The following is a 12,432-nucleotide window of genomic DNA, read 5'->3' as shown; positions in this document are numbered from 1 at the left end:
CCATGATTGTAAATGTTCAGATGTGAGGAGCTCCACAACCCGTGACGTCACGCGCACATCGTCGGCTACTTCCGGTACAGGCAAAGCTTTTTTGTTGGCGACCAAAAGTTGCGAACTTTATCGTCGATGTTCTCTACTAAATCCTTTCAGCAAAAATATGGCAATATCGCGAAATGATCAAGTATGACACATAGAATGAACCTGCTATCCCCGTTTAAATAAGAACATCTCATTTCAGTAGGTCTTTAGGAGTGTGTTTGGGTGTAATTTTTGTTGTTTCTCTGTCCGAATTGCTCTCGCTGCTGGTGGCCATGATTGTAAACAATGTTCAGATGTGAGGAGCTCCACAACCCGTGACGTCACGCGCACATCGTCTGCTACTTCCGGTACAGGCAAGGCTTTGTTATTAGTGACCTAAACTTGCGAACTTTATCGTCGATGTTTTCTACTAAATCCTTTCAGCAAAAATATGGCAATATCGCGAAATGATCAAGTATGACACATAGAATGGAACTGCTATCCCCGTTTAAATAAGAACATCTCATTTCAGTAGGCCTTTAAGGAGTGGGTTTGGGTGTAATTTTCATTGTTTCTCTGTCCGAATCGCTCTCGCTGCTGGTGGCCATGATTGTAAACAATGTTCAGATGTTAGGAGCTCCACAACCCGTGACGTCACGCGCACATCGTCTGCTACTTCCAGTTCAGGCAAGGCTTTTTTATTAGCGACCAAAAGTTGCGAACTTTATCGTCGATGTTTTCTACTAAATCCTTTCAGCAAAAATATGGCAATATCGCAAAATGATCAAGTATGACACATAGAATGGACCCTCTATCCCCGTTTAAATAAGAACATCTCATTTCAGTAGGCCTTTAAGGAGTGTGTTTGGGTGTAATTTTTGTTGTTTCTCTGTCCGAATCGCTCTCGCTGCTGGTGGCCATGATTGTAAACAATGTTCAGATGTTAGGAGCTCCACAACCCGTGACGTCACACGCACATCGTCTGCTACTTCCTGTACAGGCAAGGCTTTTTTATTAGCGACCAAAAGTTGCGAATTTTATCGTCGATGTTTTCTACTAAATCCTTTCAGCAAAAATATGGCAATATCGCGAAATGATCAAGTATGACACATAGAATGGACCTGCTATCCCCGTTTGAATAAGACAATCTCATTTCAGTAGGCCTTTAAGAAGTGTGTTTGGGTGTAATTTTTGTTGTTTCTCTGTCTGAATCGCTCTCGCTGCTGGTGGCCATGATTGTAAACAATGTGAGGATGTGAGGAGCTCCACAACCCGTGACGTCGCGCGCACATCGTTTGCTACTTCCGGTACAGGCAAGGCTTTTTTATTAGCGACCAAAACTTGCGAACTTTATCGTCGATATTTTCTACTAAATCCTTTCAGCAAAAATATGGCAATATCGCAAAATGATCAAGTATGACAGATGGAATGGACCTGCTTTCCCCGTTTGAATAAGAACATCTCATTTTAGTAGGCCTTTAAGGAGTGTTTGGGTGTAATTTTCGTTGTTTCTCTGTCCGAATCGCTCTCGCTGCTGGTGGCCATGATTGTGAACAATGTTTAAATAACATCTCATTTCAGTAGTGTGTTTGGGTGTAATTATAAAACAATGACGACACTCCCAAAATAAAAGCCTCAGAGAATTGATCCTCTTGTTATGTGTGCCCCATGACATGGACTGGATTATGTATTTTTTTCTTTTCATTGCAGTAGTAGGGTGGGGTTTAAAAAGTAAAAGTCCCCCGATAAGAGTCCGGGTGATCCAGCCAGGCGGTCCTCATGGTGCCAGCCGAACGCCCGGGCTAAAAATAGGCTCTTTAAAGTGGGTGACACACATCCTTGCTAAGCTAATGTATCACAGCGACTCAGCACAGTTTTATAACGCGTGCTAAGAGGACGGGGGATGGGAGAATGATGTGTTCAAGATGAAGTCTAAACAAATATGTTGTTTTTACACATTTATTTCAGTACACCCTGAACGCCTCACAGTCCTGACATCGACTGGCTAATTTGTGTTAGCCGGATTAGCTTGGCAACATTTACATCGAGTCATGCAGCAACACAAAAGCAATAAAAAGACAATTTAAAGAGTAACTTTACCACAAATTAATTATTTTTTTAAAAACACGTTATTTTAGGACTTTAAGATATTACAGCTGGGATGGTTGTTAGCCCGTCATCGTTGTGCTTTTACGCCTCTTAAATCCGAGGATTTGGCATGTAAACAAGGCCCTCAGCTACCTGGCATTCCACTTAAACGCTTTGGGAAAAAAAGCTGTGTTTATAATACTGTATAAAGTTCGTGATATTCACCTCAGAGTGCGGCGGGAGTCCGCTCCACGGCGCGATAGAAAAGTGTCTTTTGGTGGCAGAAAGGGACTACAAAGGCGCTCTGAGCGTTAGCTGTTAAAGCGGAAAACGTGATGCGTTCCAGGTGTACCGAAGAGAGTCGGAATTTCCAAGTTTTAAGTTAGGGAGAACGATCAACGCCACTGGAACGTCACTCAAATGCACTTTTTTTTTAATTACCCCAAAGTTTGAATTCATATTTACTAGGAGTGTGGGGGAAAAAATATGCATCGAATCGAATACGTTGTGCGATTCAGAATCGATTTTCATTTTTTTTAATCGATTTTTTTTAATAGCTGTTTTAAGCACAATACAAAATGCGCAACCGCATTTTGCACATTTAATGTCAAATCAAATGTTTAATGGATTCATCACACTATACAGCAGGGGTCACCAACCTTTTTGAAAACAAGAGCTACTTCTTGGGTACTGATTAATGAGAAGGGCTACCAGTTTGATACACGCCTAGATAAATTGCCAGCAGTAGCCAATTTGCTCAATTTACCTTTAATAAATATATATATATTGTCCAGGGTGTACCCCGCCTTCCGCCCGATTGTAGCTGAGATAGGCGCCAGCGCCCCCCGCGACCCCAAAAGGGAATAAGCGGTAGTAAATGGATGGATGGGCTACCAGTTTGATACATACTTAGATAAATTGCCAGCAGTTGCCAATTTGCTCAATTTACCTTTAATAAATATATATATAATGTCCAGGGTGTACCCCGCCTTCTGCCCGATTGTAGCTGAGATAGACGCCAGCGCCCCCCGCGACCCCAAAAGGGAATAGCGGTAGGAAATGGATGGATGGATGGATATATATGTATATGTATATGTATATATATATACATATCCATCCATCCATCCATTTCCTACCGCTTATTCCCTCGAATATATATATATACATACATATATATATATATATATATATATATATATATATATCCACCCATCCCTCCATTTTCTACCGCTTACTCCCTTTTGGGAATAAGCGGGCATAAGGCGGTGTACACCCTGGACAAGTCGCCACCTCTTTGCAGGGCCTATATATATATATATATATATATATATATATAAAGGGTATTTCTGTCTGTCATTCCGTCGTACATTTTTTTCCTTTTGCGGAAGTTTTTTTTGTACGGAATAAATAATGAAAAAAACACTTAATTGGACGGTTTAAAAGAGAAAACACGATAAAAAAAATGTAATTTTGAAACATGGTTTATGTTCAATTTCGACTCTTTAAAATTCAAAATTCAACCGAAAAAAATGAAGAGAAAAACTAGCTAATAGGAACCTTTTTGAAAAAAAAAAAAAAAAAAAATTATGGAACATCATTAGTAATTTTTCCTGATTAAGAATAATTTTAGAATTTTGATGACATGTTTTAAATAGGTTAAAATCCAATCTGCACTTTGTTAGAATATATAACAAATTGGACCAAGCTATATTTCTAACAAAGACAAATCATTATTTCTTCTAGATTTTCCAGAACAAACATTTCTAGAGAAATTCAAGACTTTGAAATAACATTTTAAATTTGATTCTACAGATTTTCTAGATTTGCCAGGATATGTTTTTTTAATTTTAATCATAAGTTTGAAAAAATATTTCACAAATATTCTTCGTCGAGAAAAAAAAAGCTAAAATGAAGAATTAAATCATAATGTATTTATTATTCTTTACAATAAAAAAATAAATTTACTTGATCATAGATTTAAATTGTCAGGAAAGAAGAGGAAGGAATTGAAAAGGTAAAAAAGTATATGTGTTTAAAAATCCTAAAATCCTTTTTAAGGTTGTATTTTTTTCTGTAAAATTGTCTTTCTGAAAATTATAAGAAGCAAAGTAAAAACATAAATGAATTTATTTATACAAGTGAAGACCAAGTCTTTAAAATATTTTCTTGGATTTTCAAAATCTATTTGAGTTTTGTCTCTCTTAGAATTAAAAATGTCGAGCAAAGCGAGACTAGCTTGCTAGTAAATAAATACAATTTAAAAAATAGAGGCAGCTCACTGGTAAGTGCTGCTATTTGAGCTATTTTTAGAACAGGCCAGCGGGCGACTCATCTGGTCCTTACGGGCTACCTGGTGACCGCGGGCACCGGGTTGGTGACCCCCGTTCTAGACTTTTGCTAAAGAACCGTAAGTTGGATCCAGGTCGGTAGTTATGTGGTCCGCCACTACATTTTATTTGGCCCTCATAAGCCTGGAAAGAATATGTATCAATAAAGTACTGTAACTTTTCTTAATTTGCCCAGGTCTGGGTTAGTGCATGTGCCTCACAATACGAAGGTCCTGAGTTCAATCCCGGGCTCCGGATCTTTCTGTGTGGAGTTTGCTTCCTCCCACCTCCAAAGACATGCACCTGGGGATAGGTTGATTGACAACACTAAATGTATCCCTAGAGTGTGAATGTGAGTGTGAATGTTGTCTGTCTACCTGTGTTGGCTGGTGGTGACTTGTCCAGGGTGTACGCCGCCTTCCGCCCGAATGCAGCTGAGATAGGCGCCAGCACATCCCGGATGGATGGACGTTGCAGCATTTTAGCTCTGTAATTCTTCAAAAAGGTACTGAAAAGTTTTGTTAAAAAAAAAAAAGGTTTCATGCATCTATCATGATCACAACATCCACCATGATTTTTTTATTCATTCACATACAAAAATAGTTTCCTCTTTTACGTGGCCTCTGTGTGAAAAGTGTATATTACCATGTTGTCTCCGTCACTAAAACTTGTTTTTTTCTTGTTTTTTTTCGGAGTGCTTCCAGTGAGTTAAGTGCAAAGTGAAAATGTTTCATGCTTTCTCAAAGGGGAACAAATGTTTTTCTTTCCCTCTCCTGTCCCGCTTTGTCTTCAAAGCGCTGACGCCTCCTTGCTCCTCCTCCGTTTGTCTGTTTTGGGGCCAGGACATAGCCAGGGTCTCCGACGCCGTTTTACTGCTGGGATTTTCCTCCACCACGGTGTCCTCGTCCGAAGAAAGTCCGTCGCATTTGTCCCCGTCGGCTTTAGTCGAAGAGAGGCCCTTCTTGCCGTAACGCTGTTGAAGACGTTCTCGGATCAGCAGGCCTTTCACCAGCAGGGTCCAGTTGGAGACAACTCTCTTTTCTCGTTTCTGAACAGTGCGAGAGAAAGTGGAGGTTCGTTTGGGGCGAGGAGCTAATCAGCCATAAACAGATGCCTTCAAAAGAGCACACCCACACACCTCTTTTTCCTTCTGTTTTTGAATCTCTTGTTCTTCCACCCAGGCGGCCCTCAGGATCTCCTCGTGCTCCTCACACACTATGTAGCCATCAGTGCTGTGGCACAAATGGGATTTCATTTACATAAATATCATTTTATGCAGATACCAAATACAGATCAGCAGGTACCAGAAGTTCAAATGCATTAGTAAGATAATGTCTTACCTTATACACACACCATAATAATACTGGTATATTATTTAATGCGCCGACAATCCGTCAAGTGTGCGGCTTCTAAAACATTTTGACAGATTTCTGAGCGCCGTGTGTAATGTTTTATATTTTTAATGGAACATATAAAATGCTGGTGTTGTTTACTTGAGTCATATCGCCATTACATTGCAGCCTACACGTAACTCTTATGTTTGACTGCCATCTACTGGTCACACTTATTACACCATGTACCAAATAAAATTGCTTTGAGGTCGGTAAGCAAATGTAGAATTATTATGTATATTTGGTGCACCGGGTTATAAGGCGCACTGTGGAGTTTTGAGGGGAAAAAAAGAATTTTAAGTGCGCCTTGTAGTCCGGAAAATACAATACCGTAAGCACATATCCATTACCTTGCCGTTGTTTATTACGAAGGACTACTAGAACCATACTGAAGAGAAAATATAAACAAGATTTAAGTGGAATACACACGAGAAGAGTATGATATAGAAAAGTTAAATATTTGGTGGAAGAGGGGTTAGTGTGTCTGCCTCACAATACGAAGTTCCTCCAGTCCTGGGTTCAAATCCAGGCTCGGGATCTTTCTGTGTGGAGTTTGCATGTTCTCTCCGTGACTGCGTGGGTTCCCTCCGGGTACTCCGGCTTCCTCCCCCTTCCAAAGACATGCACCTGGGGATAGGTTGATTGGCAACACTAAATGGTCCCTAGTGTGTGAATGTTGTCTGTCTATCTGTGTTGGCCCTGCAATGAGGTGGTGACTTGTCCAGGGTGTACCCCGCCTTCCGCCCGATTGTAGCTGAGATAGGCGCCAGCGCCCCCCGCGACCCCAAAAAGGGAATAAGCGGTAGAAAATGGATGGATGGACGTTATATTGGGTTGAAAATTTTTTTTAAAAAATTTAAATTTTTGAGAAAAAAACGACTGTATTGAAAGTGTGTTGAAATTTGAAAAAAAAATATTTTTGGGTAAAAATAGTAATTATCTATTTCAAGTTTTATTTTGTATATTTTGGTGAGCCAAGGAGAAGTAGACGTTTTTTTTTTTTTTTTTAAATAGCATAGATGTGTGGATATATGTTGGGGAAAAAGAGACATCTTTTATAAGTTACAATATGTTTTTTGTGTTTGTGTTTTTTTATAAAAGGAGCACATTTTCAATAAAAGTGTTATAAATTGTTTGGGTGAAAATAGGAAAAATGCTGTTTTCAAAAAAAAAAATAATGTCATGAAAAAAGTTGTAGATTTCCATGCATATATGTATATATTCCATCCATCCATTTTCTACCGCCCCCCGCGACCCCAAAAGGGAATAAGCGGTAGAAAATGGATGGATGGATGTTATATTGGGTTAAAAATTTGTTTTAAAAAAATTCAAATTTTTGAGAAAAAAACGACTATATTGAAAAAGTAAGTCGCAGTGTGTTGAAATTTGAAAAAAAAAATGTTTTTGGGTAAAAATAGTAATTATCTATTTCAAGTTTTATTTTGTATATTTTGGTGAGCCAAGGAGAAGTAGACGTTTAAAAAAAAAAATAGCATAGATGTGTGGATATATGATGGGGAAAAAGAGACATTTTTATAAGTTACAATATGTTTTTTTTTTTTTTTTTATGAAAGGAGCACATTTTCAATAAAAGTGTTATAAATTGTTTGGGTGAAAATAGGAAAAATGCTGTTTTCAAAAAAAAAAATAATGTCATGGAAAAAGTTGTAGATTTCCATGCATGTATGTATATATTCCATCCATCCATTTCCTACCGCTTAGTCCCTTTGGGGTCTAAGTAAGAGATAGGCGCCAGCGCCCCCCGAGACCCCAAAAGGGAATAAGCGGTAGAAAATGGATGGATGGATGTTATATTGGGTTAAAAATTTGTTTTAAAAAATTAAAATTTTTGAGAAAAAAATGACTATATTGAAAAGGTAAACCCGCCACCCGCTACCCCGCCTCTTCTATAACTCCCCCCCTTCCGGTTCCGGTTCCGTGTACGTCGTTTCCGGTTTTAAGAACTTGAATTAGGGTTAGGGGGGGGAGTTATAGAAGAGGCGGGGTAGCGGGTGGCGGGTAGCGGGAGTATAGTAGCGGTAGGATACCAGTGTCGAGGTGTGTCACGTGACACCGGATATGACATACCGAATCCGGAAGGGGGGGAGCTAGAGCTATATAGGGAAACGCTTCCCTATATAGCTCTAGCTCCCCCCCTTCCGGATTCGGTATGTCATATCCGGTGTCACGTGACACACCTCGACACTGGTATCCTACCGCTACTATACTCCCGCTACCCGCCACCCGCTACCCCGCCTCTTCTATAACTCCCCCCCTTCCGGTTCCGGTTCCGTGTACGTCGTTTCCGGTTTTAAGAACTTGAATTAGGGTTAGGGGGGGGAGTTATAGAACAAACGCTTCCCTATATAGCTCTAGCTCCCCCCCTTCCGGATTCGGTATGTCATATCCGGTGTCACGTGACACACCTCGACACTGGTATCCTACCGCTACTATACTCCCGCTACCCGCCACCCGCTACCCCGCCTCTTCTATAACTCCCCCCCCTAACCCTAATTCAAGTTCTTAAAACCGGAAACGACGTACACGGAACCGGAACCGGAAGGGGGGGAGTTATAGAAGAGGCGGGGTAGCGGGTGGCGGGTAGCGGGAGTATAGTAGCGGTAGGATACCAGTGTCGAGGTGTGTCACGTGACACCGGATATGACATACCGAATCCGGAAGGGGGGGAGCTAGGCGGGGTAGCGGGAGTATAGTAGCGGTAGGATACCAGTGTCGAGGTGTGTCACGTGCGCTTCCCTATATAGCTCTAGCTCCCCCCCTTCCGGATTCGGTATGTCATATCCGGTGTCACGTGACACACCTCGACACTGGTATCCTACCGCTACTATACTCCCGCTACCCGCCACCCGCTACCCCGCCTCTTCTATAACTCCCCCCCCTAACCCTAATTCAAGTTCTTAAAACCGGAAACGACGTACACGGAACCGGAACCGGAAGGGGGGGAGTTATAGAAGAGGCGGGGTAGCGGGTGGCGGGTAGCGGGAGTATAGTAGCGGTAGGATACCAGTGTCGAGGTGAAACGCTTACGCTTCCCTATATAGCTCTAGCTCCCCCCCTTCCGGATTCGGTATGTCATATCCGGTGTCACGTGACACACCTCGACACTGGTATCCTACCGCTACTATACTCCCGCTACCCGCCACCCGCTACCCCGCCTCTTCTATAACTCCCCCCCTTCCGGTTCCGGTTCCGTGTACGTCGTTTCCGGTTTTAAGAACTTGAATTAGGGTTAGGGGGGGGAGTTATAGAAGAGGCGGGGTAGCGGGTGGCGGGTAGCGGGAGTATAGTAGCGGTAGGATACCAGTGTCGAGGTGTGTCACGTGACACCGGATATGACATACCGAATCCGGAAGGGGGGGAGCTTATGTCATATCCGGTGTCACGTGACACACCTCGACACTGGTATCCTACCGCTACTATACTCCCGCTACCCGCCACCCGCTACCCCGCCTCTTCTATAACTCCCCCCCCTAACCCTAATTCAAGTTCTTAAAACCGGAAACGACGTACACGGAACCGGAACCGGAAGGGGGGGAGTTATAGAAGAGGCGGGGTAGCGGGTGGCGGGTAGCGGGAGTATAGTAGCGGTAGGATACCAGTGTCGAGGTGTGTCACGTGACACCGGATATGACATACCGAATCCGGAAGGGGGGGAGCTAGGCGGGGTAGCGGGAGTATAGTAGCGGTAGGATACCAGTGTCGAGGTGTGTCACGTGACACCGGATATGACATACCGAATCCGGAAGGGGGGGAGCTAGGCGGGGTAGCGGGAGTATAGTAGCGGTAGGATACCAGTGTCGAGGTGTGTCACGTGACACCGGATATGACATACCGGATTGGCGCTTCCCTATATAGCTCTAGCTCCCCCCCTTCCGGATTCGGTATGTCATATCCGGTGTCACGTGACACACCTCGACACTGGTATCCTACCGCTACTATACTCCCGCTACCCGCCACCCGCTACCCCGCCTCTTCTATAACTCCCCCCCTTCCGGTTCCGGTTCCGTGTACGTCGTTTCCGGTTTTAAGAACTTGAATTAGGGTTAGGGGTTAGGGTTAGCAATATACATACATATATATTTATATACATATATATATGTATATAAATATATATGTATATTTATATACATATATATATACATGTATGTATGTATGTATATTGCTAACCCTAACCCCTAACCCTAATTCAAGTTCTTAAAACCGGAAACGACGTACACGGAACCGGAACCGGAAGGGGGGGAGTTATAGAAGAGGCGGGGTAGCGGGTGGCGGGTAGCGGGAGTATAGTAGCGGTAGGATACCAGTGTCGAGGTGTGTCACGTGACACCGGATATGACATACCGGATTGGCGCTAAGTTGAAATTTAAAAAAAAAGGTTTTTGGGTAAAAATAGTAATTATCTATTTCAAGTTTTATTTTGTATATTTTGGTGAGCCAAGGAGAAGTAGACGTTTTTTAAACAAAATAGCATAGATGTGTGGATATATGATGGGGAAAAAGAGACATCTTTTATAAGTTACAATATGTTTTTTTTGGTTTTTGTTTTTTTTTTATAAAAGGAGCACATTTTCAATAAAAATGTTATAAATTGTTTGGGTGAAAATAGGAAAAATGCTGTTTTCAAAAAAAAAATAATGTCATGGAAAAAGTTGTAGATTTCCATGCATATATGTATATATTCCATCCATCCATTTTCTACCGCCCCCCGCAACCCCAAAAGGGAATAAGCGGTAGGAAATGGGTGGATGGATGGATGGATATATATGTATATGTATATGTATATGTATATATATATACATATCCATCCATCCATCCATTTCCTACCGCTTATTCCCTCGAATATATATATATACATACATATATATATATATATATATATATATATATATATATATATATATATATATATATCCACCCATCCCTCCATTTTCTACCGCTTACTCCCTTTTGGGAATAAGCGGGCATAAGGCGGTGTACACCCTGGACAAGTCGCCACCTCTTCGCAGGGCCTATATATATATATATACATATATATATATATATATATATATATATAAAAGGGTATTTCTGTCTGTCATTCCGTCGTACATTTTTTTCCTTTTGCGGAAGTTTTTTTTGTACGGAATAAATGATGAAAAAAACACTTAATTGGACGGTTTAAAAGAGAAAACACGATAAAAAAAATGTAATTTTGAAACATGGTTTATCTTCAATTTCGACTCTTTAAAATTCAAAATTCAACCGAAAAAAATGAAGAGAAAAACTAGCTAATTCGAATCTTTTTGAAAAAATAAAAAAATATATTTATGGAACATCATTATAGTAATTTTTCCTAATTAAGATTAATTTTAGAATTTTGATGACATGTTTTAAATAGGTTAAAATCCAATCTGCACTTTGTAAGAATATATAACAAATTGGACCAAGCTATATTTCTAACAAAGACAAATCATTATTTCTTCTAGATTGTCCAGAACAAACATTTTAAAAGAAATTCAAAAGACTTTGAAATAAGATTTAAATTTGATTCTACAGATGTTCTAGATTTGCCAGAATATATTATATAATAAGTTTTAAGAAATATTTCACAAATATTCTTTGTCGAAAAAACAGGAGCTAAAATGAAGAATTAAATCATAATGTATTTATTATTCTTTACAATAAAAAAATAAATTTACTCGAACATTGATTTAAATTGTCAGGAAAGAAGAGAAAGACATTTAAAAAGTAAAAAGGCATATGTGTTTAAAAATCCTAAACTCTTTTTCAAGGTTGTATTTTTTCTCTAAAATTGTCTTTCTGAAAGTTATAAGAAGCAAAGTAAAAACATAAATGAATTTATTTATACAAGTGAAGACCAAGTCTTTAAAATATTTTCTTGGATTTTCAAAATCTATTTGAGTTTGGTCTCTCTTAGAATTAAAAATGTCGAGCAAAGTGAGACCAGCTTGCTAGTAAATAAATCCAATTTAAAAAATAGAGGCAGCTCACTGGTAAGTGCTGCTATTTGAGCTATTTTTAGAACAGGCCAGCGGGCGACTCATCTGGTCCTTACGGGCTACCTGGTGCCCGCGGGCACCGGGTTGGTGACCCCCGGTCTAGACTTTTGCTAAAGAACCGTAAGTTGGATCCAGGTCGGTAGTTATGTGGTCCGCCACTACATTTTATTTGGCCCTCATAAGCCTGGAAAGAATATGTATCAATAAAGTACTGTAACTTTTCTTAATTTGCCCAGGTCTGGGTTAGTGCATGTGCCTCACAATACGAAGGTCCTGAGTTCAATCCCGGGCTCCGGATCTTTCTGTGTGGAGTTTGCTTCCTCCCACCTCCAAAAACATGCACCTGGGGATAGGTTGATTGACAACACTAAATGTATCCCTAGAGTGTGAATGTGAGTGTGAATGTTGTCTGTCTACCTGTGTTGGCTGGTGGTGACTTGTCCAGGGTGTACACCGCCTTCCGCCCGAATGCAGCTGAGATAGGCTCCAGCACATCCCGGATGGATGGACGTTGCAGCATTTTAGCTCTGTAATTCTTCAAAAATCCATGCGTTTGTTACGTCTCGTCTCGATTACTGTAACGTATTA

General features: G+C 40.7%; 2 protein-coding genes across 2 annotated transcripts in view; both read right to left on the bottom strand.

The window, feature by feature from the left end:
• arih2 (ariadne homolog 2 (Drosophila)) overlaps positions 1 to 2,490 on the bottom strand; it is a 50,985-nt gene extending 48,495 nt beyond the window's left edge. The window contains exon 1 of the mRNA XM_061904854.1: positions 2,332 to 2,490. The gene's annotated coding sequence lies outside the window, so the exon portion shown is untranslated. The remainder of the gene's footprint in view (positions 1 to 2,331) is intronic.
• Positions 2,491 to 4,970: 2,480 nt separating this feature from the next.
• On the bottom strand, positions 4,971 to 6,601 carry LOC133553991 (DNA repair protein complementing XP-C cells-like). Its single transcript, XM_061902316.1, has 2 exons — positions 5,572 to 6,601; positions 4,971 to 5,481 (listed from the first exon to the last, which is right to left on the bottom strand). The coding sequence occupies exons 1-2, from the start codon at positions 5,686 to 5,688 to the stop codon at positions 5,164 to 5,166; spliced, it is 435 nt and encodes a 144-aa protein (XP_061758300.1). The 5' UTR covers positions 5,689 to 6,601; the 3' UTR covers positions 4,971 to 5,163.
• Between the last annotated feature and the right edge of the window lie 5,831 nt (positions 6,602 to 12,432).

Source organism: Nerophis ophidion, linkage group LG06, assembly GCF_033978795.1.
Source record: "Nerophis ophidion isolate RoL-2023_Sa linkage group LG06, RoL_Noph_v1.0, whole genome shotgun sequence".
Taxonomy (NCBI): domain Eukaryota; kingdom Metazoa; phylum Chordata; class Actinopteri; order Syngnathiformes; family Syngnathidae; genus Nerophis; species Nerophis ophidion.
The sequence above is the reverse complement of the archived record's forward strand: the minus strand, read 5'-3'. Positions and strand labels throughout refer to the sequence as shown.

What these genes read in the sequence shown, in the direction of transcription:
- LOC133553991 (XM_061902316.1), bottom strand. Translation starts at nt 5,688, where the DNA reads ATGAAATCCCATTTGTGCCACAGCACTGATGGCTACATAGTGTGTGAG. An exon ending in AAAAACAGAAGGAAAAAGAG is followed by an intron (nt 5,482 to 5,571) that starts GTGTGTGGGTGT and finishes CGCACTGTTCAG; the next exon opens with AAACGAGAAAAGAGAGTTGT.